This window comes from Girardinichthys multiradiatus, chromosome 7 (genome assembly GCF_021462225.1).
Source record: "Girardinichthys multiradiatus isolate DD_20200921_A chromosome 7, DD_fGirMul_XY1, whole genome shotgun sequence".
Lineage (NCBI taxonomy): Eukaryota > Metazoa > Chordata > Actinopteri > Cyprinodontiformes > Goodeidae > Girardinichthys > Girardinichthys multiradiatus.
The window spans coordinates 18,625,974-18,652,165 of NC_061800.1; the positions used below are offsets into that span (position 1 = coordinate 18,625,974).

The following is a 26,192-nucleotide window of genomic DNA, read 5'->3' on the forward strand; positions in this document are numbered from 1 at the left end:
GTTATTTTTAATGTCTTATAGAGGGTGGCTGGACTCAGTCTTACAGATTAATCGAGGAGCTCTATGGAGATGGGCAGCGTAGAGTCCCTGCTCTTCCACCTTAAAACGAATCAGCCGAGTTGGTTCAAGCTTTTGACCATAATGCCTTTTGGGTGCCTCCCTTTGGAGGTTTTCAGGGTATAGGCCACTGGGAAGAGACACTAGGATAGACCCAGAACTAATTGGAGAAATTATATACATCCCTTTTTGCCTGGCAACCCTGTGGGATACCCCTACAGAGAGTTGCTGGAAAAGGGGATTGCTGGGTTTCCCTCCTGGACACGTGACCTGATCTCGAATAAATGGAAGACAATGAAGGATGGATAGATCGTAGAAGCTTTTCTAGCCAAGAAAACCCATCTGTATAGTTACTTCATGCTCTATGCAAGTAGCACTTCATAAGTTGCACCTATGAATGACAACATTGTGTTGTCACTGTACCATATAACTTGACAAATCAATGAATTAATGAAAGTATTGTACATGGCTGTTATTGAAATATTGTTTTTGATAACCAAATATGGAATCACCTTTAATCTGCTTACAGCTGTTGATTGATTTCTAAAACCATAGATTTGTGTTAATCATAAAGTATTTCAAGAGGAAAACCTCCTAAGCCAGGTAAGACAGGGAAAATCTACTTTTTAAGAAAACTAGCACGACATAATATTAAAGCAGAAAAGGGGACAAATACACCTTACAGAGGCTACAGCTACACTGATTGGCTCCCCGAGGGGATTCCCACTGTACTCCACCACCAGTTGAAGGTAACTGATTAAATAAATGAACACATTTGGTAAAGGAGACTTAACTAAAACAACATAAAGTAAAGGGTGAGAGGGGTGTCAGAGCCAGCTTCAGCATCCAACTATAAAGCCCACAAAATTTCAAATGACACTGACTGGCTCATGCATGCAGACATATGCCCGACACTGCAGAGATGCGAGGCATGACACAGCAGCATTAGAGAAATTAAAACGCATGCAGAAACCTCAAAAAGAAACAGATATAAAAAATAAAAAAAACAGATGACACCTAAATTTAGAGAGCCACATATGTCGTGGAAATCTAGTTGTAATTTGTAAAAAACACAAAAAATAGTTTTTTTTATATTTTTATCAAATGTAGCAGTGATGTTTAGCTTTTCCTGATAAACCTTACATTGAAATGCAACAAACTGACCATACATCTACAGAGTTATAGAATCTGTGGAGTACACTGTAAACCCATTGGCGATGCTTTCTAACCTTTTCAAAAGCAAAAAGAGCAAAGTAGGAAAATAAAATATGAGCTATGCTACAATGTATAAATGTATAATAAGGAACATAATGAGCAGATAATGTAAATTCACTAAGTAGCTTTTTAAATGTCTCTTTAGTAAACTCACCTTTGTTGTTGGTGATGCCATAATCAAAGCCCTGTGCTCCATTTGAGGTTGTTGCTCTGCTGAACGCTTGCACAGAGAAGGGGCTGGGTGGTGGCGTCTGATTCCCATGCTCGATCAAAGCTTGTTCTGCAAAATCAAATTAGATCACCTAGTCTTGCTGTTTATTTATGAGATATGTATTTAGTAAGAGGGTAATCAACACTAATTGGATTACCCAGGTAGGGTTGGGTAAAAAACATTAATTGATCGGTGGTCGTATATTGACCAGCGAGATGAAAAAAAGCCTTTGGCCAGCTATGGTCCATCTGCAGAATTGGTTATTTATGTACAATGTCAAACCAATAAAAAAAAATGAATACAATTTCACACCGGAAATAAAAAAAAGACCATCTTTAATTTGAGTACTTTTATTTAGTGGACGTATGTTACGAAATATTTTTTTTAACAAAACAACTGGTGCCACACTTATTGGTGCCCCCTTGTTAATACTTAGAACAGCGGTCTTTGGCTCAACGCTTAGTATTCTCCTATAACATTTTACAAACTTGGAGCATACAGTGGGAGAGATCTTTGACAAGAATCCTGGGTCCTCTCTAATAGTCTCTTCTCTTCATCTCACCACCCAGAGTAGATAAGATTTATGTCTGTGGATTAAGATGACCATGAAAGAAGATTGCTTTTGTGTCTGCTGAACTATTTATCTATGATTTAGCCATATTGTTTAGATCATTTTCCTGCTACAAGATGCAGTAATGACCTATTTGAAGTTTTCTGGCAAAGGCCAACAGATTTTCTTTTAACACGTTCTTATTTTTCTACAAAATTATGATGCCATGCACTCTAGCAATGTATTTAGGACCTATGCAAGAGAAACAGCCCCACGGCATAATAGATCCTCCACCATACCTAACAGTGGGCATAAGATGCTTTTGTGCATTTTCATCCATTGTTTCATGCCAGACCCACCTGAAGTATTTGTTGCCATAGCATTTAACAAACTCCACATGATTAAGTTTGCAACGACAGGATGCCTGCCAAATAAACGGTTGACATGTAAATGGCAACTAATGGTTGTGTTGGAGACTAGATGACAACACTGAGGTTGAGCCACCTTTGACCTTCTTCACTATTCTGCACAGTGCGAATGGCAGCAAGATAAACATGGGTCCTCATGCAGCCTTTTTGTACCCAGGGGTGTCAGAAAATCGTGGATTACTAATTAAAGCATTTCTACACTCACATCAAATTTAAATAAAATAAGCATGAGTAAAAAAAATACTTTGTGAGGAATTGTTATGGGCTGAAATAAAAGTGCCACCACTGCGTAAACGTACTCAAATTAATGGTTGTATTTTCATTCATCAGCTAAGAGTTTTTACAAATCAGGGGCGCCAAAAAATGTCAGAGATGCTTTGAGTTACAACTAAACACAAAGACCAAGTTAAACTTACCATCATCATGACGAAGGTACTGGTTTCCACCACGATCTCTGGCCAACGACCAAGCCTCCCCTTCATCACTCTCACAGAACTCCACTACACTGTTCTTGTCCAGCTGCACCCAGGTTCCCTCTGAGTTTGCAACCTGATACACAAACAACGCTTTTAATTCGTACTCCTACACATCATTCCAAGCCATTCTGATCCATTCCAATATTCACCCACTCGGAATCCAGTTTATTACAGCACACACAAAACCAAGACCCAATCTCAGCTATAGAAGATCAATGACATGCAAGCACTCGGGTCATCTCAGAGGAACAGTATTCGTAGCAGAAATTTACATGAAAATGACTTCATTAGCACATACTGCAGGACAAAACCGTGATTAAATCAATTGAAAAACAACTTACTCTAAGAAAGAGGTGTTTTATTGAAAGGTAAATGCATGAGGTTGTGTTTTCTCAACGCCCTGGAAATTATTGTTGTGGAAAAACATACACAGATGGAATTATTAGTATATGTATGCAGCATCTCGCAGATCCGCACAGGGCATTTAACTGCAGTCTCAGAAATCTACTGAACAGCATGACACACCACAACAGCCAAGGACAGGTCATAAACAAAACGAAAGGAGGCTCCACATCAACAGATCAAAGGGAACCGAGGTGTTTCAAGCAAACTTACAGAGCAGGTATAAGAGCAAGAAAAGTGAAGTCATGGTACAGAAAGGTTCTTGAATTTGATAAGGTTTTTATCGATAGGTGTCAAGGCAGCTGAATTTGACACCCTGAGATCACCGTAAATGTACACATATGCTACGATTAGTCAGGTGTTAAGTACTGCAGCCACGGAAGCTGATAAGATCTCAGAAAGTGCAAAGGCAGAGAGCAAACCCCATGCCCAGAAGCAACTGAGAACAGCTTTGAAAGTAAAGTCATATTGTAAGGCTGTATTGGTGATTTAAACAGACTAAATTATTGAGCTGCAGCCACAAAAACACATTGTATTATTTGGGGATGAGTGCGTACCTCGCCTATGGCCTTGACTTTGTTGCCAAGTACTAACATTCCAATAGGGATACCCCTAAGGTTTGGACAGCTTCTGATGTTGTGACCAGAGGGGCCGGTCTTCACTACCTTATAAAGCCCCGGGCCGCCGCCCTGCCCTGCCCTGTTCTGCACCCGAATGGGAGCCTCGTGGGAAGGGCAGCTGCTCACCTCCTTTACGTTCTCCTCCAACTGGCCCCTGACCTCCTGCAAGAGGTAAAAGCATGGATTAAAACACAGCAACAAAAAGGGCCGAAAAGATTTAAAGACCCCCTTAAGATTGGCACAACTATTTGGTGTTCAAACTAACCTTTTACGTTTTGTTGTGTTACAACCACAGACTTCAATGTAATTTGTTGGACTTTTATATAAAAGACCAACACCAAGAAGCACACGATTGTGAAGTGGCAGTAAAGAGGCAACATGAAGGCCTGAGAATGGAGTCTAACTGCCCTAAATGCCCACATCTGATATACAAACTAAAGTTCACAGAAAGCAGTTGGGACGTTGTGTAAAGGTAAAGAAAGAAAAGGGTCAGAAAAATTTGGTTTTAATCATAAAAGTAAATTTTCAGCAACAGTATCGCAATCACGTTATCTTTCTGATATCTTGTAGCCCTAGAATATCAGCGAGCCAACAGCATAACAAAGACCAAGAAACACACGAAATGTCAGATAAAATATAGTGAAGAACTTTAAAGCAGAGTTAGGTTATAAACATCTCAAATAACACAGACCAACCCATACAGTAAAAAGAGTATGGAGCAACACCAAAAAAATCATAAACCGACTGAGGCTGTGCAGGGAGGAGATTAATCAGAGAAGCAGCCAAGAGGCCCATGGCAACTTTGAAGGAGCTGCAGAGATCCACAGCTCACGTGGGAAAAACTGTCTTCCCCTAGTTGTGCACTTCTTGTACTTGGCAAGAAGAAAGCCACTGCTGAAAAAAAGTCATAAAAAAGTCCTGTTACCAAAAGCCATAAAGGGGACACATCAAACATGTGGAAGAGGATGCCCTTGTCAGGTGAGACCAAAACTGCATGCAAAATGCCACATGTCATGGAAAACTCACACTGCACATCACCCTGAAAACACCATCCCAATGGTAAAACATGGTGGAGGCCGCATCATGCTATGGGGTAGCTTTTCAACAGGGAAACTGGTCAGAGTAGATGTTAAAGTTTATGGAGCTATGCAACCTATGGAGCTAGAGGACCCAATCAATGCCAAGACCTAAATCAAACTAAGAATCTGCAGACACTTGAAAACTAATCTGACAGAGCTTTACCTGTTTTGCAAAGGAGGAAAAATCTCAGTCTCTAGATGTGCAAAGCAGCAAGAGACATCCCAAAAGACTTGGAGCTGTAACAGCAGCTTAAAACCATGTATAATTTCCATTCCACCTAACAAATATACAATACTTTGCATCAGTCTGTCACATAAAATCTTAATAAAAGAAATTTCATTTAGTGGTTGTAATGTAACAAAAGGTGAATAAATGTCAATACTTTTTCATCACAAAAAGACAATCAGTAAGCCATGACCTTAAAACAAAGAAATGATCAACCCACAACAAAAATATAGTAAAATCAGATGTTTTTGGTTCCATCACTCGAAAAGAGCTAATGCTTCACTCTTCAAAGTTCTCTGAACTCACACAAGAAATCAAGAATTTGTTTAAACACTGAAATATTTTATATAAATAATTAAACTCAACTAAAGCCGAAGGCACACATATTTTTATACAGTTTTAAGGGAGCCATGCTCTGAACAACATGGATACTATGTTTTCATATCACAAGATCTCATGCAACAGACAAGACAGCAGTACCTGAAACCCATGCAACTACCAACCCTGTGAAGCAACTATGTGGAATTTCCAAATGTGAAAAATGCAGTCATCTACAGGGGCAGCACTGGGCTGAAATGTCACAGTATCAGTGTTCAGACAACCATGCAAATATACTTTGACGTCTGACTCACAAGGGATTTAACACGCGACATGTGGAATAGACAGGCAGATGTCAAACTATTTATTCCCGATTCATACAACTCACCTGTGGTGGGAATATAGTTAAGGGGCTCCATGACAAAAAGGCGATATCCCTGACTCCTTGGCTTGCGTTAAAAACATTCTGAGCAAATCATGAGAGTCAAGAAACAGTAGACGACCCGTGAAGGAAGGAAATTCAGAAGGGGAGGTGGCTTTTGTATTTTTTTGGAAGAAAAAACATAGACAGGACTTGAGCCCTTCTGGTTTAACCCCACCAAGAGACTTATTTGAAGAAATAAAGAACATAGGTTAGATTTGGCCTGATTATGGTTGGATGATGCAGATCACCAATAAAAAGGCCCAAAGTGTTAACACGCTTAATAACATAAAAGTTCCCTCCAAACACTTTAGTTTTCATTTCCCCATAAAGGCAATAAAATATAGATAAATAAGAGACTTCCAAAAAAATTCCCCACTTGGATGAAGTAGTGTGCCATGCTGTTCAGACAGAGACCTCACATTAAAGCCTCCTACCAACTAAAGCCTCCCAATGCAGAGGAGGAGTTGGAGTTACACAGATTCTTTTGTGGACCGATGATTATTTCATAGCAGAAAACCACCATCGCTGTATGTTAGCAATTTTATGCAATACTCATATTCTTTCTTTGCATACTTCTTAGGCAAAAAAAAAAAAAAAATAGAACAGACCCTTGCTTAAGACAATTTGCAAGCTGCAAGTCGGATGCACTGACTAAACAAACACCCTTCAGTACAGGATAAACCTGCACCACACAATGTAACAGTTCCTTTCTCTTTTTCCTCTAGTCGGTCGCTGCATTGGGATTCTTAATGCACAAAACAGCGTGGATTCTACAAATCATGTGTTCATTTAAGGTGTTCAGCTAAACACAGAATGAGACATGAGTTAACACATGCACAGAGCTTTTTCTTTGCAGTGTGTTAATGAAAGTTTCATACGGTGATCTTTCTCAGTTCTACTGTTCCTTGTGCAAGTCTTTATTCTTCTTGAAGCTTTTCACATTTTGTCACGTTACAACCACTAAAGTCAATGTATTTTTGGGGGACTGTATGTGAGTGACCAACACAAAGTAGCGGGTAACTGTGAAGTGAATGACTGTCATTTAATGTGTTTGTAGTTTAGCTCACTCAACACAGCAGACAGGTCAGAGATGAAGATGTGGAAAGGGTTCAGGCAGGTTTAGGTTAGAAAACAACATGCCAAGATTTCAACATCTCACTGAGCACAGTTCACTCTACCATCTGAAGATGAGAAGTATATGGCAAGACATGGCTGTCCACCTGCTGCGGTAATCCACAGCTCAGGTGGGAGATTTGGCCTTTATGGACAACACAGCCGACAATCTATGGCCCAATTAAAGTCCAAACTTAAACACAACTGAGAACCCATGGCTAGACTGGAAAGCTGATATTCCCAGACACTCTCCATCCAGTCTGAGATTTAGGTCGTTTGCAAAGGAGAATAGGCAAAGATTTTAATCTTTGTAGATCTGTGAAGCTGTTAGAGACATAGAAGACTCTACCCAAATGGCTAGAAGCTGTGAAGTAAAAACTGGTTTTACACAATACTGACTCCAGGAGGCTGAGGGGAAAAGGCCGCCACACTTTTTGGATTTTTATTTCTGAAAAGTGGTGAAGACAATGAGTCCTTATTATTCAACAGAACATTTATGAACTACCTTATGTTGGTCTATCACATAAAATCTCATGAAATACATTGACGTCTAGGGTTGTAACTTGACACAAAGTTCAAGAGGTATGAATAACTTTAGAGGACACTGCATCATGCACAGAAATGCCCCAACAGCTCCCCTTTGACCCGATCAGTTACCATGCTACAGGGATGTGTAGGGTGGGTCAACAGTGCATGAGCCTGTCATTATCAGACTGGGTGAAACTACTCAGCAGGCCGCCTTCTACTTACGTCAGCTGGGACCAGTAGGTTCCTGCCCAGGTGCTGATTAAAAGAGAGGCACCAGGCTTCTGTGTAACCATTCATGTTGGGAACATACTTCTTTACTGTTTCATCATTGAGCCTGAGCCATATTCCATCATCATTGTGGATCTAAGGGGGAAAACAAGCAACAGAGCAGAGCACAGCCATGCCGGCTTGTTACTAAAGGAAACAGAAGGGGAATCACCCAGATTACAAACATCTGACATCTCTGAGGCAGCAGGAAAGTTATTACTGTTAAAACAAGCAAATGAGGGAAATCTGCTGAAAATGGCTCTAGAACACATAGACGGATAGTGAATTTATTTAAGATGCAATGCATCTCTTCTTCTGAAGTAATACAAAAGGTACCAAAGTCTTTCATGCGGCCTCAGAGTGTCTTGCAAGATGAAATGAAGCAACTTAAAGGGAGAACATCAAAGTTATAAGGCAGTAATTACTACAGAGAAAGGATTTTGTTTAATATACCAAAAATTACAGAAACTTGACATTTTCTATTCTGAATTTCTTGATTTACAGAAAAGCCTGGGTTAGAGAAGTCCAGCTTATATATCTATAGTCTTGTTGGTCTTCATTGCGTTACCTCGTCAATAAAAGTGATGGTGCCATTGACGTGCACTATGCCTATCTGTTCACTCTGCAAGGAAGGGTGACTACGGACACGCAGGCCTGCGCTGTCCTTGGACACAAATTTGCGGACCTGATAGAGTCAGAAGGGAGATGGAGATCGTGATCAGCGAAAGCAAAGAATAGAAAGAAATTAACAAGAGGTGCATCAGAAGGAAAGAAATGACAAAGGAGGCACTGACGGTGGAAGTTAACATGCGATCATCCATACAGAGCCTGCTTTGCATCATATGCATCATCACGGCTAAATTGGACAAATTGGTGCTTCTCGAAACTCGCTTTTTTGGAACACAAGTTCCAAAGCTTGTTCTTTTCTAACAGAACTGAACAGCACACATTGTTGCTTGTTTCCCCATTTTGATTTTAAGAAAATGTATCAAAAGTTTCACAAAATGATGATGAAATCAAACTGCATCACAGCAGCTGAATAAAGATTCTTAAAGGTAAACTTTTTGACTATGACTGCATGAACAGTATTACATAAATAAAAAAGCAAAGGTTAAGGCAGCAGTCAGTGTGCTTAAAAGGTCTCTTATCCCTCAGTACCAACAACAACCAAACTCTCAGTGTCAGGCCTTCATTATGGACAACAATTATGGTTTCTGCATGAATTTTGCATGTTCTCCCTGTGCATGCGTGGGTTTTCTCTGGGTACACCGTTTTCTTCCCACAGTACAAAAACATGACTGTAATTTCATTGGTAACTCTAGATTGCCCTTAGGTGTGAGTGTGTGTGTGCATGGTTGTTTGTCCTGTGTGTCTTCGAGCTGCCCTGTGATGATCTGGCCGGTCCAAGGTCTCCCCTTCCAAGAGATAACCGCCTGGAGATAGGCACGCCCCCAGTTGTACCAAATTGGTGAATGTTGACTCCATACATCTCTAAATATATTTTATTTGTGTGTTTATGTTAACAAGAAAGAAAGATAAAACTCACCTTGCTAGGCTGAGGTTCAGCCTTCTGTTTTACCATCTGAGTTCCAGGTGGTATCATCCCTTTTGGAGGGTCTTTGACTTCTACCTCCAACCCAGCATCTTAGATAGAAAAGATTTAGAACTCAGGTGCAGGGCATCACTGATACAACACACTGAACGGACGTTAATCCGAGTGTTCACAGTATCTGCACTGAGTTACACCATGTGGTGGTAGTGGTGGGGGAAATACCTATTTCAATGCCATCGATGGTGACATGGATTGTATAGAGGCCAACAGCTCCAGGAGTCCAGTTGGCACTGTAGGTCCCGTCGGTGTTAGCGCGGATGAGCATATTTTCACTGGGTCTGTTGTGGGAGGAATCAGTTAGAGGGCTGAATCTCAGTGGAATATGTGTTAGGGGTTTTCACACTACTGCTTACCTCTTTGGAGTGGGGGAAGCAAAACGCAGCTCTTCAAAAGAGTAGCTTTCATATGCCTAAAAGAAATGTAGAATGTGAGTTTGAAGGTAAAAGTTCTTGGGACAGGAATCGGGTGATTTTACCCGACCGTCACTGATCAATCAGTCGGAATTTTGATTTGTGAATACCTCTGTCCCCTAACCTCGGCTCAATAACTCTGGGCTGTATTCAAGAAATCCTTGCTTTATCTTTTTGATAGTTGCAACATTTATGGCTAATATGAAATCAAATCAGAATTGACTGAATTCTGTATCTACAGGTGTGAGCTTTAAAAGATTGGTGACTCGAGATCCGCTGTGTTTCTATTTAAATGCGAAAATGAGAAAACATTCACAGTAAAGAATAAGCTTTATATATCCACGTTGCACACCTTGCCTCATTTTGAAATAGTTTTTAATATATTGGTGTTCACCTGATGGACTAAATAATTCTCACTTTCATTTTTTCTTTACACAACAGTGTGAGAAAAATGTACACATGGTACCTCACCAAACTGAATAAGCAAATAGATCCCTCTTTCAGAAAATCCAAAACTTTCTTATTAAATGACACAAAATAAATGGAGGAAGTGAGCGAGTCCTGCTGACCTTCATCATAGTAATGGCAATGTATCGAGCTTCTTTCACTATCACAGGCTCATAGGTGGCTTCCAGCTTAGGCATTGGCAGACCTCCAAAGGTGAGGTCAGGGCCGGACGACGAAGGAGAGGAGCTTCCAGGAAGCCTCTGCAGTTTCTTCATGTTATCCGTTTGAACCGACTTTTTCTGGGAAACTGGAACAGCCTTTACCTCCACCTACAGATGAAGTGGACAATGGCAGCGAGTGTAACTGTACAACTCAACTTCAAAGGTTTGTAAGACATTAAAATTCAAATTTCATTGAAAGGAGGAAGTCGATTTCCTAACCTTCATGTTAGGAACATGCACCACATCCCCATACTGGTCTTTAGTCTGTACGACCACGGTAGCTGGCCATCCACAGCGTATATCATCTTTGTTCAGGATCAGAGCGGTCTTTTGAGGATCTGCATAAGAGTCTGGCTGCAGCCATCTGGAACACAAAAAGGTTAGAAAGAATAAGTAACAGGAACTCAATTAGAATTAAATAAAAACATTTTCAACTTTTAAACAAATCAGATTTTTATTTTGCTCTCAGGAGGTGATTTTTGCCCTGCAGCTTATAGTGAGGGAAGCTGAAAATGTAGAGTCTTCCTACCCTCTGTGAAGCATCTGCTTTGGAGCTTCTACATAAACAGGGCTATTATTTTATATATTCTTCAGAGTTTTCAATTATCTATCTATTCTCACTCTAGCATGTCTCATTTTGTTGTATGCCAGTTAGCATACAGTGAAATGACAATAAACTGAGTTGATTTGTCTGCATCAAAGCGCAGTTACACACCTGGCTAGTCGACCGCCACTTGAGTTCGGTACACAGGTGATAAAGTCCTCGAGAAAAGAGTGCTCATTTGTTTGGATGTGCAGAGGTAGAGTGCCCTCAAGGGCCTCAAGTATTGTAGGAGAGTGAGAGAGGGCCAGACCTTTCCCCAGAATCCCTGAGTGGGTTTTACACACCTGGGAAAAGCAGGTAGAAACCAATATGAGGGCTGAAGAAATGTATACTTCATCTAACAAGAATATTTTATACACCTCAGGATTATTTTAAAGGTAACATACCTGAAGGGAGGCTTCTTCGAGAATCTCAAGATCTTCCTCCAACTCATTACCTACAATATTAAAAACACGATTGATACTTCAAACGATAAAAACAGAAAGATTTATTAACACAATCATAAGGGAATTCAGAAAAATCCTTTTTGCTCTGTTTTTCATACCAATAGGGAGGGCCAAATCTTTCTTCATTAAAGCTGCAGCACACACGCTGCCCAGGAACGCCAACTCTTTTTCTAGTTGGATTATACCCTGGAAGTCCAAAAATAATTGGTTTGAAAGTTCAGCTTCATCTTTAACACAAGGTATCACGGAGTACAATATGGCAACAAGCCAGAACACCCAACCAGTGGCCAGACATACAGTGGACCAGCCTGTAGCACATGTTGGGTGAAGAGTGTAGAGAACAAAATGAAAACAGAATTTTCTAAGAAATGAATCTAAATTGGTTGATCTTATGGAATAACAGCAGCATGTGAGGCTGTTTTTAAAGAAACAAACCAAAACAAACCGACAAGATTGCCAATGTGGGGGGTTTGGATCACAGCTGTGCAAATACTGTATATAAGTGATGAATCCAGGACATAATAAACAGGTGAGAAAACATATAGAATGTAGAGATGTTCACTGTGTTTTCTACCACCGTCAATTTTATATCATAGTTTCAGCAACATGGCGTCCTACTGTGTCATTTTACAGGACCACCCTTTAAAACTTTGTTGGTGAAACTAGAAAAATGTCCTTACCTCATCGAGACCTGGATTAAATTCGTATCCAATGGCCACACACTTAAAGCCGTAGAAGGAAGCTTTTTCGTCTTTCACATAATCTGAGGCTGTTTCCAGTGAAAAGAGAACTTCATTTCCTGAAAGAAGAGAAGCATTAAAGAATTAAAAATGATAGCCAAGATTAGCTCGGCCTGTAACAAAAGTTGGATGATGATCTCATTTACAGCAGAATGAAACACTCACAGGCTGATAACTGAAAAAATTTAAATAAATAATATGTTAATTTTCATTACTAAATTACTGTATTTATTGTGAAAGTGTTTCATTATCATACTACCTTTTATTGTGCAAAATGCTGACGTTATTTCTCTGATTAAACAGCCCTAATTAAGCATGAGGGCTTTCTTTCTCCTATGACCTTCCGGCCCATCCATTCTGAAACTTCAGGTCACTACATAGTTGACTTTTTCTGGATTTTCTTTAAAGCTCCACATCAGGATTGTAGCAATCCTCCTGAAGTAGGACCTCAGCAGTGTCACACAGACCTGAGACTAAATGTTGCTGTCTTGTTAGATTCGTTTTGACAAAGCAGTAACACAACACTCTGTGTCCACTCTTTATTTAACCTTGTAGGATGATGACTAATAAAACAGTTATATTCATTACTGGATTTTATTTTTGTCTGAGAGCTTGTGGTTTGGATGTTGGTTTGATTGTTCTGTTACTTGATGTTTGATCTGATCTGTTCAGACCATATCTGTTCTGTTACGAAACGGAACCGACACAATCTTGGACTAATGAAGTGCAACTTGTATGCATATACATGGGTGCAATCTTTATTGTGCTGAGAGCACACCAATGTATGAAAGGTTTCTATGTAAATTCCCAATAAAAATAATATTTAAGAAAATGTTATATTCATAGATGGCAACACTGTTGCGGCTCTGAGTTTCTGTAGAGCGTTCTTTAACTCCCTCTCCCTGTTTATGTGTTTATGTTGACGTCTGTTATCAGAAAAAATTTAAAAAGAAAATAAAAAAAACTGTTTTTAAGAATATTTTCTTCAAGACTTTTCAAGTTACTTATTAAAATATAAATAACATTCTTTTAATCATCTACAGTATATCTTGTATCATTTTAGGCCTTACTGTAAATGTGATACTGCATGAAGCTTAATTCAGGTTTTCTAATGTTTTTTCATATAAAAATTCCAGACTTTATCAGACTTCTCAGTTGTTTAGGCTCATTTTAAAATATAAAACATATGGAATGGAAGGAAGACAAGACAGGAAAGAATCACGAATAGAACTGAGGAATAAAGGGAGAAAACATAGGAAATGAACGAGAGTAAGGAAGGACACAAGAATGGGAAGAAATAAGGATTCAAGGAAAGAAAATCCCAGGGAAGGAAAAAGTAGTTAAGAAGGAAGGAAGGAAGGAAGGAAAGAGGGATAAAAGTAAGGGCACAAGGCACAGAGGAAGGGAAGAAGAAGAACTTGAGAGAGTGAGGACGGGAGAAAGGACATAAGAATAGAAGAAAGAAAGAAAGAAAGAAAGAAAGAAAGAAAGAAAGAAAGAAAGGAAGGATGGAGGAAAGACGACATTTAGACAATGAAAAACAAAATCAAATCTGGAAACAAACATATTTCAATTCTCATATATTCTCATCCAGACCTGGAAAAATATTTTAGTCAACTCCCAGACGTTTTTAGACTATGTATGAAGCCTATTTACGAACTTTTGCTCTTCCCAGGTGTTTCCCAGGTGTGACTGCCTCACCTGGAAGAACCAGCACGGTGGTCGGCCAGCCGGTGGAGCCTGAGAACTTCCTGAGTTCAGTCCAGGTGTTGATGGTGTCGTGGATCAAAGATTTCCCACCCAGGTTTGAAAGGTGGAGCGTGCGGCTGGGGATGAGCAGTCGAAGGGCGTCCTCTGGCTGTGCAGTCCCACACTGGGGATCAAACTCAATGGTGGTCCACCGAACGCAGTCTGGGAAGGACACCTGTGAGCAGATGGTACGGAAATAAACGATGATTTAGAATGTCACTTCTTTGTTTTAAAGATTTACAATGGGTATGGTTAAAGGCGCAGTACCCTATATTGTGTGACACCAGCTTGTTTGTAAGGGTGGTCACTCTCAATCACTGAATAATGGTTTGAAGTGGTGCAAGCAGACAGGCCTAGCTCAGGCTGGTTCCCGGTGGTGCTGTCAGTGGACTGGTTGGGGTTAAAGGAGGGTGGGGCGTATTTTTGGTTGAGGGCAGAAACAGCAGGAAGCAGTTCTTGAACTAGTCCAAAGACCTCAACAGCAGCCTGCAAGAAATACAGGAGACATTATGTCTCATGATGACAACGCCAGTGAAAAATCTTTAAGTGCTGAAGAAAGGACGTTGTAGGTTCTACCTTTGGCACGGATGCAGCAACAGGTCCAACATAGGCCAGAATCAGCGGCAGCAGCATGGAGAAGAGGCTGGAAGAACTTAAAAGCTCTGGAATATCATCAGCTGGAAAGAAGAAAGGATGAACTAACCTGAAAAAAGCTGAATGCATTTATCTTTGGCACAATAGTTTCTCCTAAAATGAACATTTCTTTTAGAATATTGCTGCACTTACCATCAACTGCAAATGCCCTGTGGAGGAGGTCCTTCGCAGCTCTGACCACAGCACTGACCACAGACAGAGCTCTGCTGCAGTTCTTGTCCTCCTCATTGGCTTTGCTGAGTAGCTGAGACTGGAGGTCCCCATCGTACTCACTCCTTCAGTAAAAAAAACATGGGTTACATATTTTTAAGAGTTGTAAACTATATATAAGCAAAGGCTGGGTCTGTGTTTACCTGTAGTAGAGAATCTGTGGGATCTGACCCCTGGTCTGATTGGTTCCATTGCTACTCAAGCTGCAGGTGCTGAAGGTGAAGGAAACACCGTCTGAGCACTGCACTGTTGTCATCCCTCCATCCCCATTGGCTGTCCTGCTGCCGTAGTTTCGTAACCGAACTGCATATTTCACCCCTTCCTACAGAAAACAGTTTGCACTTTAAGAGTAAATCACTGCTAGGAGTTAGAAAACAGATGCAGATCTTTGCATCTTGACAGAAAGCAGTTTTAGGATGATCAAATACCTTTAGTGGCACCGCCTTGTCCAGGCGAATCTCTGAAATATCACTGGGAGAGTCATCAGTGCTGTAGGTGCCCTTCACCAGCTCTAAAGACGTCCACCTGTGAGAATGTGCTGAGTCGCCCGGGTGTTCCGTCTGCGCCTGAAGGACACGCAAACCAATGTTGGAAAAAATCTTTTTTGAAAACTTGCCAAGCAACAAAAATGAGTTATGAAAGCTAATCTAGGTTGAAAAGATTTATGAGCACTTACGTCATCAGCCAGCACCTCCAGCTCATACTCATGGATGCCCCCCCCTCCGTAGACGCAGACCCCTACCAGCACAACACCTGGCTTGTCCACTGTCAGACAGATGGCATCTGGGGAACCGTTGCCTGTGTTCCAGCTGCGCCCTTGGCTTGTTTTGGTGAAGCGGTTTGGAGATGCCTTCACAGAGTGGAGCGAATTTAGCCCATCAACCTAATAAAACAAGCACATAGTAAGAGATGTACCCAAATATATCAATATAAAAAAACACCGAAGTTTAGGCTTAATGACAAATTAGCAGCAAAGCCCATAGCATGGCAACACGGTATAATAAGCGACATGGATTATATAAAATATTAAACAAATAAATAAATAAATACAAAATAAATCTATGGATGAACAGATATGAAAATTTTGGGCCGATATCCGATATTATCTACATTTCTCTACCTTTTTGACACAGTGCAAAAACAACCTCACCACTCACCTTGATCACCTTGCTTTTCTCCCTCCCCGAAACACAAACAGCAACAAAATGGAAACAAACATTGGCTTTTAATATCGTTTTACTTATGGGACTGATGCTGATATGTTGAAAAAATGACATCAGCCGGTACAGACGGTAATGCCAATATATTGTGCGTCCCTATTTACATAAAACAAATGTTTAAAAACCAACCATGTCCACTTTTCACCTATACCATGGGTGAATGAGAATCTTCACGGGCATATCCTTATTTACACTGTATTTCAATGAGAATTTTTAAATGAGTATTGGATAAAAAAAAAAAACATTTATGAGGTGGTACCTCATTAAAAAAATGTACCAGCCTAACTTCACAATGAAACAGTTGTCTTGTTTGGATCAGAAGACAACAGCAAAGTAAAAAATGTTTTATTGACATGTTTTCATAAAACGCAGAGTCAAAGAAAAATAAAGACATTTTTAAAATATTAGAATTTTTGTGACCCTTGAGTAGTTTCAGCTTGATGATTCTGACCCATGTGGCAAGAAGACTGGACACCACTGGTCTACATTCTCGCATGAGTACCGTTGTTTACAGTTATTAATGCATCTTATATTTGCCAATTGCGAATATAAGATGCTAAAAGAGTTAAAAATATCAACTAAATAATTTTTTGCCTGTTACAGGATAACAGTACAATAATATTTCACAGCGACTCTTCTCTCATACACACAAAGAGTGAAATCTCCGTGCTGCTAAAATAAGTAATTAATGGTCGTCTATGGCAGAAAGGAGAAAAAGGAATGTTGTGAATGCTCTTAATTACAGTTAATTACAGAGAAAATGGATTTGGCTAAAAACTGGTTTTAGCAGGTCGGACCTTTACAATGATTGAGATCGGAAACCGACAACAAATCTCTAATCTTAGCAAATCTTTATTCCAGAGGTTTAATGAAAGAAAACCATGTGAATTTAAATATACGTTTTCTTCTATGGATTTTGAAAAACAAAGTGACTATTTATTCCACCCTGATTAGAGCAAAAGGGCCAGACACAACAGCTGAGAGACCTAATCTAAGGAGAAAAAAGTTGCTTCCCTGACAACAGAGAGAGGAGAAAAACAGTGCTGGAGCGGAGGGGGGTCTGCTGCTGTCAAGTAGCGTTACTATGGCAACAGCAACCGATGATGATAATAATAACAGGGAGCGTACATGCGAGGAAGGCTGACAAACATTTGGCCACTCTTACCTAATGACTCAGCATAGCATAAAGGACACCAGAATGTCCCCCTCCTTCAGATTGTTACCGCTTTTAAGAAACAGGATGGACACAGCGTCTGTCTCTGTCACTAAGCTAGTTTGCTGACAGTTTAAATGAAATCAAATGGCAAAAGACGGTTAAACAAATGGAGGGAAGAAAAAATCTGGGTGTCACAAATGATTAAATGAGGATTTTAATGCACCTCTAAGGATGGAGATCGAAGTTGTTTGATAAAGGAACAGAAATGTGAAAATGTACAAAACATAAACAACCAAGACCAAATTTACATCGGACACTAAAGGTTGCTTTTGTGTTTCTACTTTTAAAACACTCCTGATGATGAGGCCTGATGAACAATCCTGATGTTTGTGTCGTGCAGCTCTCAGTGAAGTGTCTGTGAAGCTACCTCAGAGCCCATGGCGGAAGCAGTGAGTTCAGAGACGATGGAGGCCAGCAGCCCGCAGGTATTGGAAACCAAGTGAGGGGAGAACAGCTCGACTTCCTTCCTTAAAGTTTTCCTCACCGGCAGCACCACGATCACCAGCATCTTCTCCAGTACCTCCCGGAAACTGGTCATGCCCATCAGGTTCTCCTCAGTCTAAAACATTAAGCAACATTACATATGAAATATTTTTAATTCTCATATAATAGAGTTACGACACAACTGGTTTTCCATTTGAAAATGCCATGTAATTTCAAATGCAATGACTTTTCTAGACTCTAATGTGAATTTTCTGGTTAGTTTTCATTATGTTCTATATTATTTATATATCTCTAAAATCATGAAACAATATGATGCTCATGTTGGCTTCAGATTTAGTAGTACAGAAAATTTAAATCTGTGACCATATAACACTTGTGAAAGTATAAAATGGATAGGTTCCTGTTTTCAATGTACACTGCTCAAAAATAATAAAGGGAACACTCAAATAACACATCCTAGATCTGAATGAATGAAATATTCTCATTGAATACTTTGTTCTGTACAAAGTTGAATGTGCTGACAACAAAATCAGACAAAAATCATCAATGGAAATCAAATTTATTAACCAATGGAGGCCTGGATTTGGAGCCACACACAAAATTAAAGTGGAAAAACACACTACAGGCTGATCCAACTTTGATGTAATGTCCTTAAAACAAGTCAAAATGAGGCTCAGTATTGTGTGTGGCCTCCACATGCCTGTATGACCTCCCTACAACACCTGGACATGCTCCTGATGAGACGGTGGATGGTCTCCTGAGGGATCTCCTCCCAGACCTGGACTAAAGAATCCATCAACTCCTGGACAGTCTGTGGTGCAACGTGACGTTGGTGGATGGAGCGAGACATGATGTCCCAGATGTGCTCAATCGGATTCAGGTCTGGGGAACGGGCGGGCCAGTCCATAGCTTCAATGTCTTCATCTTGTAGGAACTGCTGACACACTCCAGCCACATGAGGTCTAGCATTGTCCTGCATTAGGAGGAACCCAGGGCCAACCGCACGAGAATATGGTCTCACAAGGGGTCTGAGGATCTCATCTCGGTACGTAATGGCAGTCAGGTTACCTCTGGTGAGCACATGGAGGACCATGTGGTCCTCCAAAGAAATGCCACCACACACCATTACTGACCCACTGTCAAACCGGTCATGCTGAAGGATGTTGCAGGCAGCAGATCGCTCTCCACGGTGTCTCCAGACTCTGTCACATCTCTCACATGTGCTCAGTGTGAACCTGCTTTCATCTGTGAAGATCACAGGGTGCCAGTGGCGAATTTGCCAATCCTGGTGTTCTCTGGCAAATGCCAAGTGTCCTGCACGGTGTTGGGCTGTGAGCACAACCCCCATTTGTGGACGTCGGGCCCTCATACCATCCTCATGGAGTCGGTTTCTAACTGTTTGTGCAGACACATGCACATTTGTGACCTGCTGGAGGTCATTTTGTAGGGCTCTGGCAGTGCTCCTCCTGTTCCTCCTTGCACAAAGGCGGAGGTAGCGGCCCTGCTGCTGGGTTGTTGCCCTCCTACGGCCTTCTCCACGTCTCCTGGTTTACTGGCCTGTCTCCTGGTAGTGCCTCCAGGCTCTGGACACTACGATGACAGAAACAGCAAACCTTGCCACAGCTCACATTGATGTGCCATCCTGGATGAGCTGCACTACCTGAGCCACTTGTGTGGGTTGTAGAGTCCGTCTCATGCTACCACGAGTGTGAAAGCACCACCAACATTCAAAAGTGACCAAAACATCAGCCAGAAAGCATAGATACTGAGAAGTGGTCTGTGGTCCCCACCTGCAGAACCACTCCTTTATTGAGTGTGTCTTGATAATCACCAAAGATTTCCCCCTGTTGTCTATTTCATTTGAACAACAACATGTGAAATTGATTGTCAATCAGTGTTGCTTCCTAAGTAGACAGTTTGATTTCACTAAATTTTGATTTACTTGGAGTTATATTGTTGTTTAAGTGTTCCCTTTATTTTTTTGAGCAGTGTATATTACTCCATTAGGCCAGATCATCCTCTGTTTTAAACATGTTTCTTATCTTTTTTATGCTGATGACATACAGTTATACTGTCCTTTTGAACCTTTTGAATTTTTAAAGCTATTAAGTCTAAGTGATTGCTTGGTAGAGATAAAAAAAAATGGTTAAATATAAATTGCTGACAGCTGAATACTAACAAAATAGAATCATTTATTTTGGCACCTGATGAAAAAAATCCTGAAATCAGAATCACATCAGTTTCCTGAGATTCTCTGTTCAGTCTAATCTCAGGAATCTGGGTGTGATTTTTGATAGTTGTATGTCTCTTAATAACCATTCCAAGATATAAGCTCAAAATTATTTCAATTGTTTAAGAAATATTGCTAAGCTCAAATCTATGGTGTCTAGATGTGAATTAAAAATAGTTTTACATGCTTTTCTTTAATCTCTGGTGGATTATTGTAATAGACTTTTTACCTGTTTTAACAAATCTGCTGTGCATCGGATTCAGACGGTGCAGAATGCTGCAGCAAGACACTTAACCAAGATAAGGAGGAGAGCTCACATTACTCCCATCTTAGCTTTACGTCTCCAGCTACCAGTTAATTTTAGGTTTCATTTTAAACTTCTTGCCCCAGTCTTCTGCCAGAGCTCTGAGGTTGCTGATCAGGGTCTACTGTCAGTCACTTAAACAAGGTTTAAGACTCGTGGGGATCGGGCGTTCACTGCTTGGACCAGAAACCCAGTCCCATCTTATAAAGCACTTTGTGTTATAAAAATTAAGTTGGATTGATCTAAACCAGACTCAGTGAAGGATCCACTAGTTCAGTTGAACACCCTGATCTAAGATGGGCTTTAAGCCCAAAAGGGGGTGAAATGTCTTTAGATCAATTTAGAAAGAGCATCAGTGGGTTCCCTATCAATACCTTTAAAAACAGTGAAAGACAAACCTCGATCTGCAATTTGCCAAATCAAAACTAAAATATGTCACTTAAATTAAATTCAACCTTAAAAAAATAACATAAGATATTTTTTAGATTATGAATTAAGAATAAAATATTGAAACTTAAACCTTTTTCCACAATTGGTTTTCTTCTTCCTATACTTACCCAAAATCTGAAAATGATAAAAGCAAATCCCATACTTCCAGGCTGTGTAGGAACCCTGATAACAGATTTGATGAAATGCAGCTCTAAGCTAATTTAAAAAGGATTTGCTAAGTACCAAGTCCAGAGGCACTAACACGGAGTGACACAGGTGAAAACCTACATGGCTGAGTTTCTCCATATGGGCCACCAGCAGGGGGAAGCGATGAGCCAGGGCAGAGTCATTCTCCGTGCTGACTTGTTTCACCAGTGAACGCAGCAGCACCTCTCCATCATATGCAATAGGCAAGATGGATGTCAGTTTGACTGAAGTGTTACAAAGAGCTGACATTACAGCTGCCAGCAGACGGCTGCTGGAAGTGCGAAAATTGGCCTCAGCGATGTCCTGAATTACAAGGAGAACAAGGATTATTATTATTTCCTTTTAATTTGAAGGTAATTATAGCTACAGCCTGGAAGAACGAAGTCATCCTACCTGGTCTAGACAGTTGAGCAGATCACAAAGACAGGCCCACTGCAGAGCTGGAGTTGGGTAGAACGAGTGAAAGCAAGCAGTGAATGTGTTGTGGCACTCCTGCAGCACAGCTTCCAGCAAGGTAAGAGGCTGAGACAGGTAGCCCTGAGGGTCATTATCCAGTTTAGTCAGGCAGTTATCCATGCCTTCTGACAGGATCTTCTTCAGCAGGCTGCGCGTCTTTCCCACACACTCTGCCAGCTTGCTCGACTCCTCCACCACAGCTTTGGTGCTGGCTACAAACAAAGAAAAGAACATTTGTATTCTTGTAATAACCATCCTGATGCTTTTTTTTTGGTCTTTCTCTAAGAATAACTGTGTAGAGGAAAACTAACTTAATTGATTTCTTTGTTGCAGATAAATGGTAAAGATTTAACATCCTGCATTCCAAAGATTGAGTATTAAGCATTTTTCATGTCAAAACAATTCAATAAGTATCGGCTTTTTTTATAAGTGCAAAAGTTAATGATAAGCTTATGGCAGACATGCTCCTCAGTGATCAGTCTTTAAAAATGCAGCATTGCTGTGATTTTTCCATTTCAAAATTCCACACAAAATTTTAATTTTTTTCACATCTGGTGTTTGAGATTACAGATGTCTAAATACAAAAATGGTTTTATTTTCTATTTTGGAATCGGAAAATTATCTAAGCAAGCAATTTCCATATTTTTTCACCCTAAACATGGACTTTACAAAAACTAGAGAGGAGGGATGGACAGATGAAGGAACACAGAAACAGAAGAATAGATACATGGAAATAGGGAATGAAATGTGGAAAAACAAATAATTTTCTGGACTTTATTTTCTTTATCTAGACCTGGAAAATACTTTTATCAAATTTCACATTTTCTCAGACTATGCAGGCGTTCCTACCTGCAATGGGGAATATCTCACAGATGTAGACCCTGAGCAGGCGGAGGCAGCACGTCCCAACAAAGCGGAGCCGTTCCAGGTCCAGCAGTGTGGCTGTGTATTGGAAACCCTTCAGCCCTCGAAGCTCCTCAACTCCCAACACCAATGTGGTCCAGCTCCAGTGAAGAACACTCAGCAGAGACTCAAAACACTCCTACAAGCAAAGTTACAGTCAAACACAGGAAAAACAACAACACAAAACACAACCAATACCAAAACACAAACAAAAATACTCACCACAGACACCGTACGAGCAAATGACCGTTTCAGGATATGAACTGGTTCGCTGGTCTGCTGTTTTCCTTTAGAGGCGTTGCCATCATTGGAAGGAAGCCTAATGTTAAACATCAAAATTATTTACCCAGCAAACCTAGAGACAGATCCAGAGCCTTGCAAATGACGAAACCCAAACTGTGTGTGGCAGGGAAGTAACATCGCACATTATTTATTATTATTATTTATTCATTTTTAAACCTCAATGAAATGTTTGTGGTTAAAACGGGACAAAATGTGGAAAAATTCAAAGGCAATGGGTACTTTTGCAAGGCGCTGTAATACTTAAACCACAGAATGCAGAGAGCTTTACTTGCCTGTAAAGCAGCTGAGGTATCTGACCCGCATTAACATCTGTACCATTGTTGGATTTCTTAGAGCTTTTAAATTGAAAGACCACACTAAAAAAAGACAGATTTAAAATTATATCTAACAATAAATCCGACAGAGGAACACATGAGGATAAAATATATTTATTAGTTTGGTTGCAAGCAAAGTCTTACCCATCATCAGTTGTGATGGTTGCCTGTCCATGGGAACCGCAGTCACTGCTGGGACCAGAAACCCTGGCCCACGCCACGTACCACCAGCCGAGCTGCAGCAGCACCGGCTCATCGAACATCATGGCATATTTCTCCCTGTAAACAAAAGGACCATCAAAAAAAAAAGGCAAGCAAGAAAGTAGATCACATCATTTCTTTACAAAAACACCAGCAAGGACATAAAGAACATCTTTTTTCAGACAAAATGATGAAACACCCGCTGTACCTGGCTGCACAGTCATAAGCCAGAACATCAGTCTCAGCGAGCAGATCACCATCAGTCTCATGGTCGCCTCCGTCGGGTCCCAGCTCGAAAAGCTACACATTTGAGAAAAGAGTCTCAATTTGATCAGCTCTTACTGGATTTCAGCAAATTTCAGTAAATATACAAGCAGATCTAATTAAGTCAATAAATAGCTATTTATCTTGTTAAAAATGCATCAAAGGAACCCCCACCTTGATTTTGGCTGTGTACTCCCCTCGTCCACCGAACAGGCCCAGTCCACCCAGGAGGATGTCAGCATCAGCACAGAAACGGATGGCCTCCACAGAGTGAGCCGAGTAACCCCAGCCACCCCCGTGACCTATAAGACCAATCATCAAATCAAGCGAAGCTTAATAGGTTAAAATCAGGCTTAACAGTTCATCTACTCAAAGTTGTAATTTGGCTTTTTACAAAACATCATCAATAACTGAGCTCAGGGTTCCTGGTAGATTTTAGTCTCAGAGAGACGAGACCATTTTTAAAATTGAATCTCTGACATTCTTTCTTACATATTTATGGATTTACAAAATGTACAAACTGCCAGGCTTTCAATATACAACCTGAAAATAAAACTTAATGGACAGAAAGAGAAGATGGACAGAGACTTTTAACAGGTTATAAAATCTGCTAAATCTGTAAAGTGAACAAAATCAAATATAAGCTGGTTGGTTTATCGATTGGAAAGATGAAACGTTTATTTCTAGATGTATTTTCAATAATACAAGGACATAACGGCCCAAATCTGTGCATGAGCATGAACTCCATCTTACTCTCAAAGCGGTTAACGACGCTGTAGTCCTCCTTAGAGTAGACCTTCATCACTGCCTGGGTTTCTTCTTCTGCACTCGCTACACCCATCTTCAGTTCCTGCATGGCTGCTAATGTATCCAGGCAACCTACAGAGAGAGGCCCGTTTTTTTTAAGCACTGGATTTTATTCAACTATTTTTGATCAGTTCAGCTTTCTCCACAATTTACAAAACATGTGCTGGTGTTAAGGTTTTGTATACTCTAATCTTTCTAAAAACTTGCAGCATTAAGATAAAATAAAGTGATGAATTTCTCAAACAATAGCTAGGTTAATAAAAAGCAGTCTTTCTCTGGCGAACCAGATAGACACTTAGTACAGGAAAATCCAAACCAAACAGTCAGTTATTAAAAATAATCCACTTATGTGCCTGGCACATAAGGATTACCAAGGATGTGTAGCGCTCCATGAGAGCGAGTGGTGGTTGCATGCGATCCTGATGGCAATGCAAGCTCTGGACTGAGGATGCTACAGCGAGCTTGTAGATCTGTTGCAGAGGGCATCCTAGCATCGGCTATTACTGCGTTGTAGCACCACATCTCCGTAGAGGCCGGTAGGAACCTACAAAAAATAACTGGGGTTATAAGATTTTAAGTTTGAAGTCTTAACTTTTACTATCAAAACAAATAATGACAAGGTATTAATTTCATGTCTGAACAGCCCTGGGAGTTACCTCCATATGACGTCATAAACCGGGTCCAAACAGAGGCCAAACCCCTGCAGGTCCTCCTGCTCAGAGTCATTGAAGGTTCTGCAGCTTCCATCCATTTTGTTGATCAGCAAACATTTAAAAGGAGGTGGCTCAGACACAGAGGAGGGAACAAGCCCAATGATGTGCTTGCTAGCAAAGATCTCAGAAGTAGCGAGGACATGAGAGTTAATAAGAGCCTCATCGATCCGCAGAAATGTCTGATCTCCACTGGCGCCAATCCAGGTGGCCTTACGTCCATATTTGGCTCCGATATTGGGCATGGGTGACGGCTTGGCATTCCAGTAGGGCATGTCCAGGATGGGCCGGCCCAACTGCCCTTTCTATTAAGCAAGTAAGCAAACAATTAGACTGAAAAAAGAACAAGAAATGCACTCACAGATAACAAGCAGCTGTTGCAGAAAGGCTTGGGCCAGGTACCGGTATCACAGAGTACCAAGGTTTTAACGGTTACTGTTTTAAAACCAATGACATTTTCCTTCATATGTTAATAAGTCAGTTTAATGTGATGGCAGATTTGCTTTTGTTGTTGCTGCTTTTCTGCTTTATGCTTTAAAACCAATTAGGTAATGTTTACATATTTTTGTTATAGATCTTTGTATTGACACTGTCAAATCGTGTTTATACTCAAGGTGTACCATGCCATGAGAGTACTGGACCAGGCCTTGTTGGAGACATTATTGCAACATTTCCTCACCGAGAAGCTACCAAAAGTGAAGACCTGCCCGTCCATTAGAAGAACAGCAGTGTGGTTGCTGCCCGCGGTCACTTGGACACTTGGTCCCGGCAGTGCCTGAACCAGAGTCGGAGAGCCCCTTCATAAAAGAAATGTTGAATTAGTCGGTTTGTTTGGAGAACTGCCTTTGTTTCAACAACTTAAGTTATTAAACAGATCTGGGCTACAGAACTCCAGCTGATGTGGTCGTTCCTGTACAAATACATCCGGAAATATTTGAATATTGTGAAAAAGTTCAATATTATACACACACACACACACAGAAATGTGAGCTTTCATGATCTGTAAGCCATAATCGTCAAAATTACAAAAATAAAAAGGCTTCTTGAAATATTTCACTCTATATGTAATAAATATATATAATATATGTGTTTCACTTTCTGAAATGAGTGACAACCAATATTGACCATTTTGTTAAGGTATTCTCCTTTTTTTTGCTGATGTTCCTGTAGATTTCTA

General features: G+C 40.5%; 1 protein-coding gene across 11 annotated transcripts in view; it reads right to left on the reverse strand.

The window, feature by feature from the left end:
- The window catches only part of mycbp2 (MYC binding protein 2), a 79,771-nt gene that overhangs the window by 22,896 nt on the left and 30,683 nt on the right, over positions 1 to 26,192 (reverse strand). For 5 of the 11 annotated variants that reach the window (XM_047369726.1, XM_047369727.1, XM_047369725.1 and 2 more), the window contains 34 exons: positions 25,695 to 25,812; positions 24,962 to 25,320; positions 24,677 to 24,849; positions 24,252 to 24,377; positions 23,673 to 23,800; positions 23,443 to 23,534; positions 23,178 to 23,312; positions 22,992 to 23,075; positions 22,639 to 22,735; positions 22,363 to 22,555; positions 21,451 to 21,725; positions 21,139 to 21,360; positions 17,811 to 18,002; positions 15,684 to 15,890; positions 15,436 to 15,573; positions 15,151 to 15,329; positions 14,930 to 15,072; positions 14,720 to 14,820; positions 14,411 to 14,629; positions 14,096 to 14,318; positions 12,335 to 12,453; positions 11,753 to 11,840; positions 11,595 to 11,644; positions 11,320 to 11,492; positions 10,824 to 10,968; positions 10,506 to 10,712; positions 9,880 to 9,935; positions 9,689 to 9,804; positions 9,461 to 9,558; positions 8,483 to 8,599; positions 7,870 to 8,010; positions 3,897 to 4,121; positions 2,878 to 3,010; positions 1,427 to 1,552 (listed from right to left, as the gene is read on the reverse strand). In XM_047369726.1, the coding sequence (XP_047225682.1) occupies positions 1,427 to 1,552; positions 2,878 to 3,010; positions 3,897 to 4,121; positions 7,870 to 8,010; positions 8,483 to 8,599; positions 9,461 to 9,558; positions 9,689 to 9,804; positions 9,880 to 9,935; positions 10,506 to 10,712; positions 10,824 to 10,968; positions 11,320 to 11,492; positions 11,595 to 11,644; positions 11,753 to 11,840; positions 12,335 to 12,453; positions 14,096 to 14,318; positions 14,411 to 14,629; positions 14,720 to 14,820; positions 14,930 to 15,072; positions 15,151 to 15,329; positions 15,436 to 15,573; positions 15,684 to 15,890; positions 17,811 to 18,002; positions 21,139 to 21,360; positions 21,451 to 21,725; positions 22,363 to 22,555; positions 22,639 to 22,735; positions 22,992 to 23,075; positions 23,178 to 23,312; positions 23,443 to 23,534; positions 23,673 to 23,800; positions 24,252 to 24,377; positions 24,677 to 24,849; positions 24,962 to 25,320; positions 25,695 to 25,812 (5,198 nt within the window). The remainder of the gene's footprint in view (positions 1 to 1,426; positions 1,553 to 2,877; positions 3,011 to 3,896; positions 4,122 to 7,869; positions 8,011 to 8,482; positions 8,600 to 9,460; positions 9,559 to 9,688; positions 9,805 to 9,879; positions 9,936 to 10,505; positions 10,713 to 10,823; positions 10,969 to 11,319; positions 11,493 to 11,594; positions 11,645 to 11,752; positions 11,841 to 12,334; positions 12,454 to 14,095; positions 14,319 to 14,410; positions 14,630 to 14,719; positions 14,821 to 14,929; positions 15,073 to 15,150; positions 15,330 to 15,435; positions 15,574 to 15,683; positions 15,891 to 17,810; positions 18,003 to 21,138; positions 21,361 to 21,450; positions 21,726 to 22,362; positions 22,556 to 22,638; positions 22,736 to 22,991; positions 23,076 to 23,177; positions 23,313 to 23,442; positions 23,535 to 23,672; positions 23,801 to 24,251; positions 24,378 to 24,676; positions 24,850 to 24,961; positions 25,321 to 25,694; positions 25,813 to 26,192) is intronic. The other 6 variants (XM_047369737.1, XM_047369734.1, XM_047369728.1 and 3 more) reach the window with 5 other exon arrangements.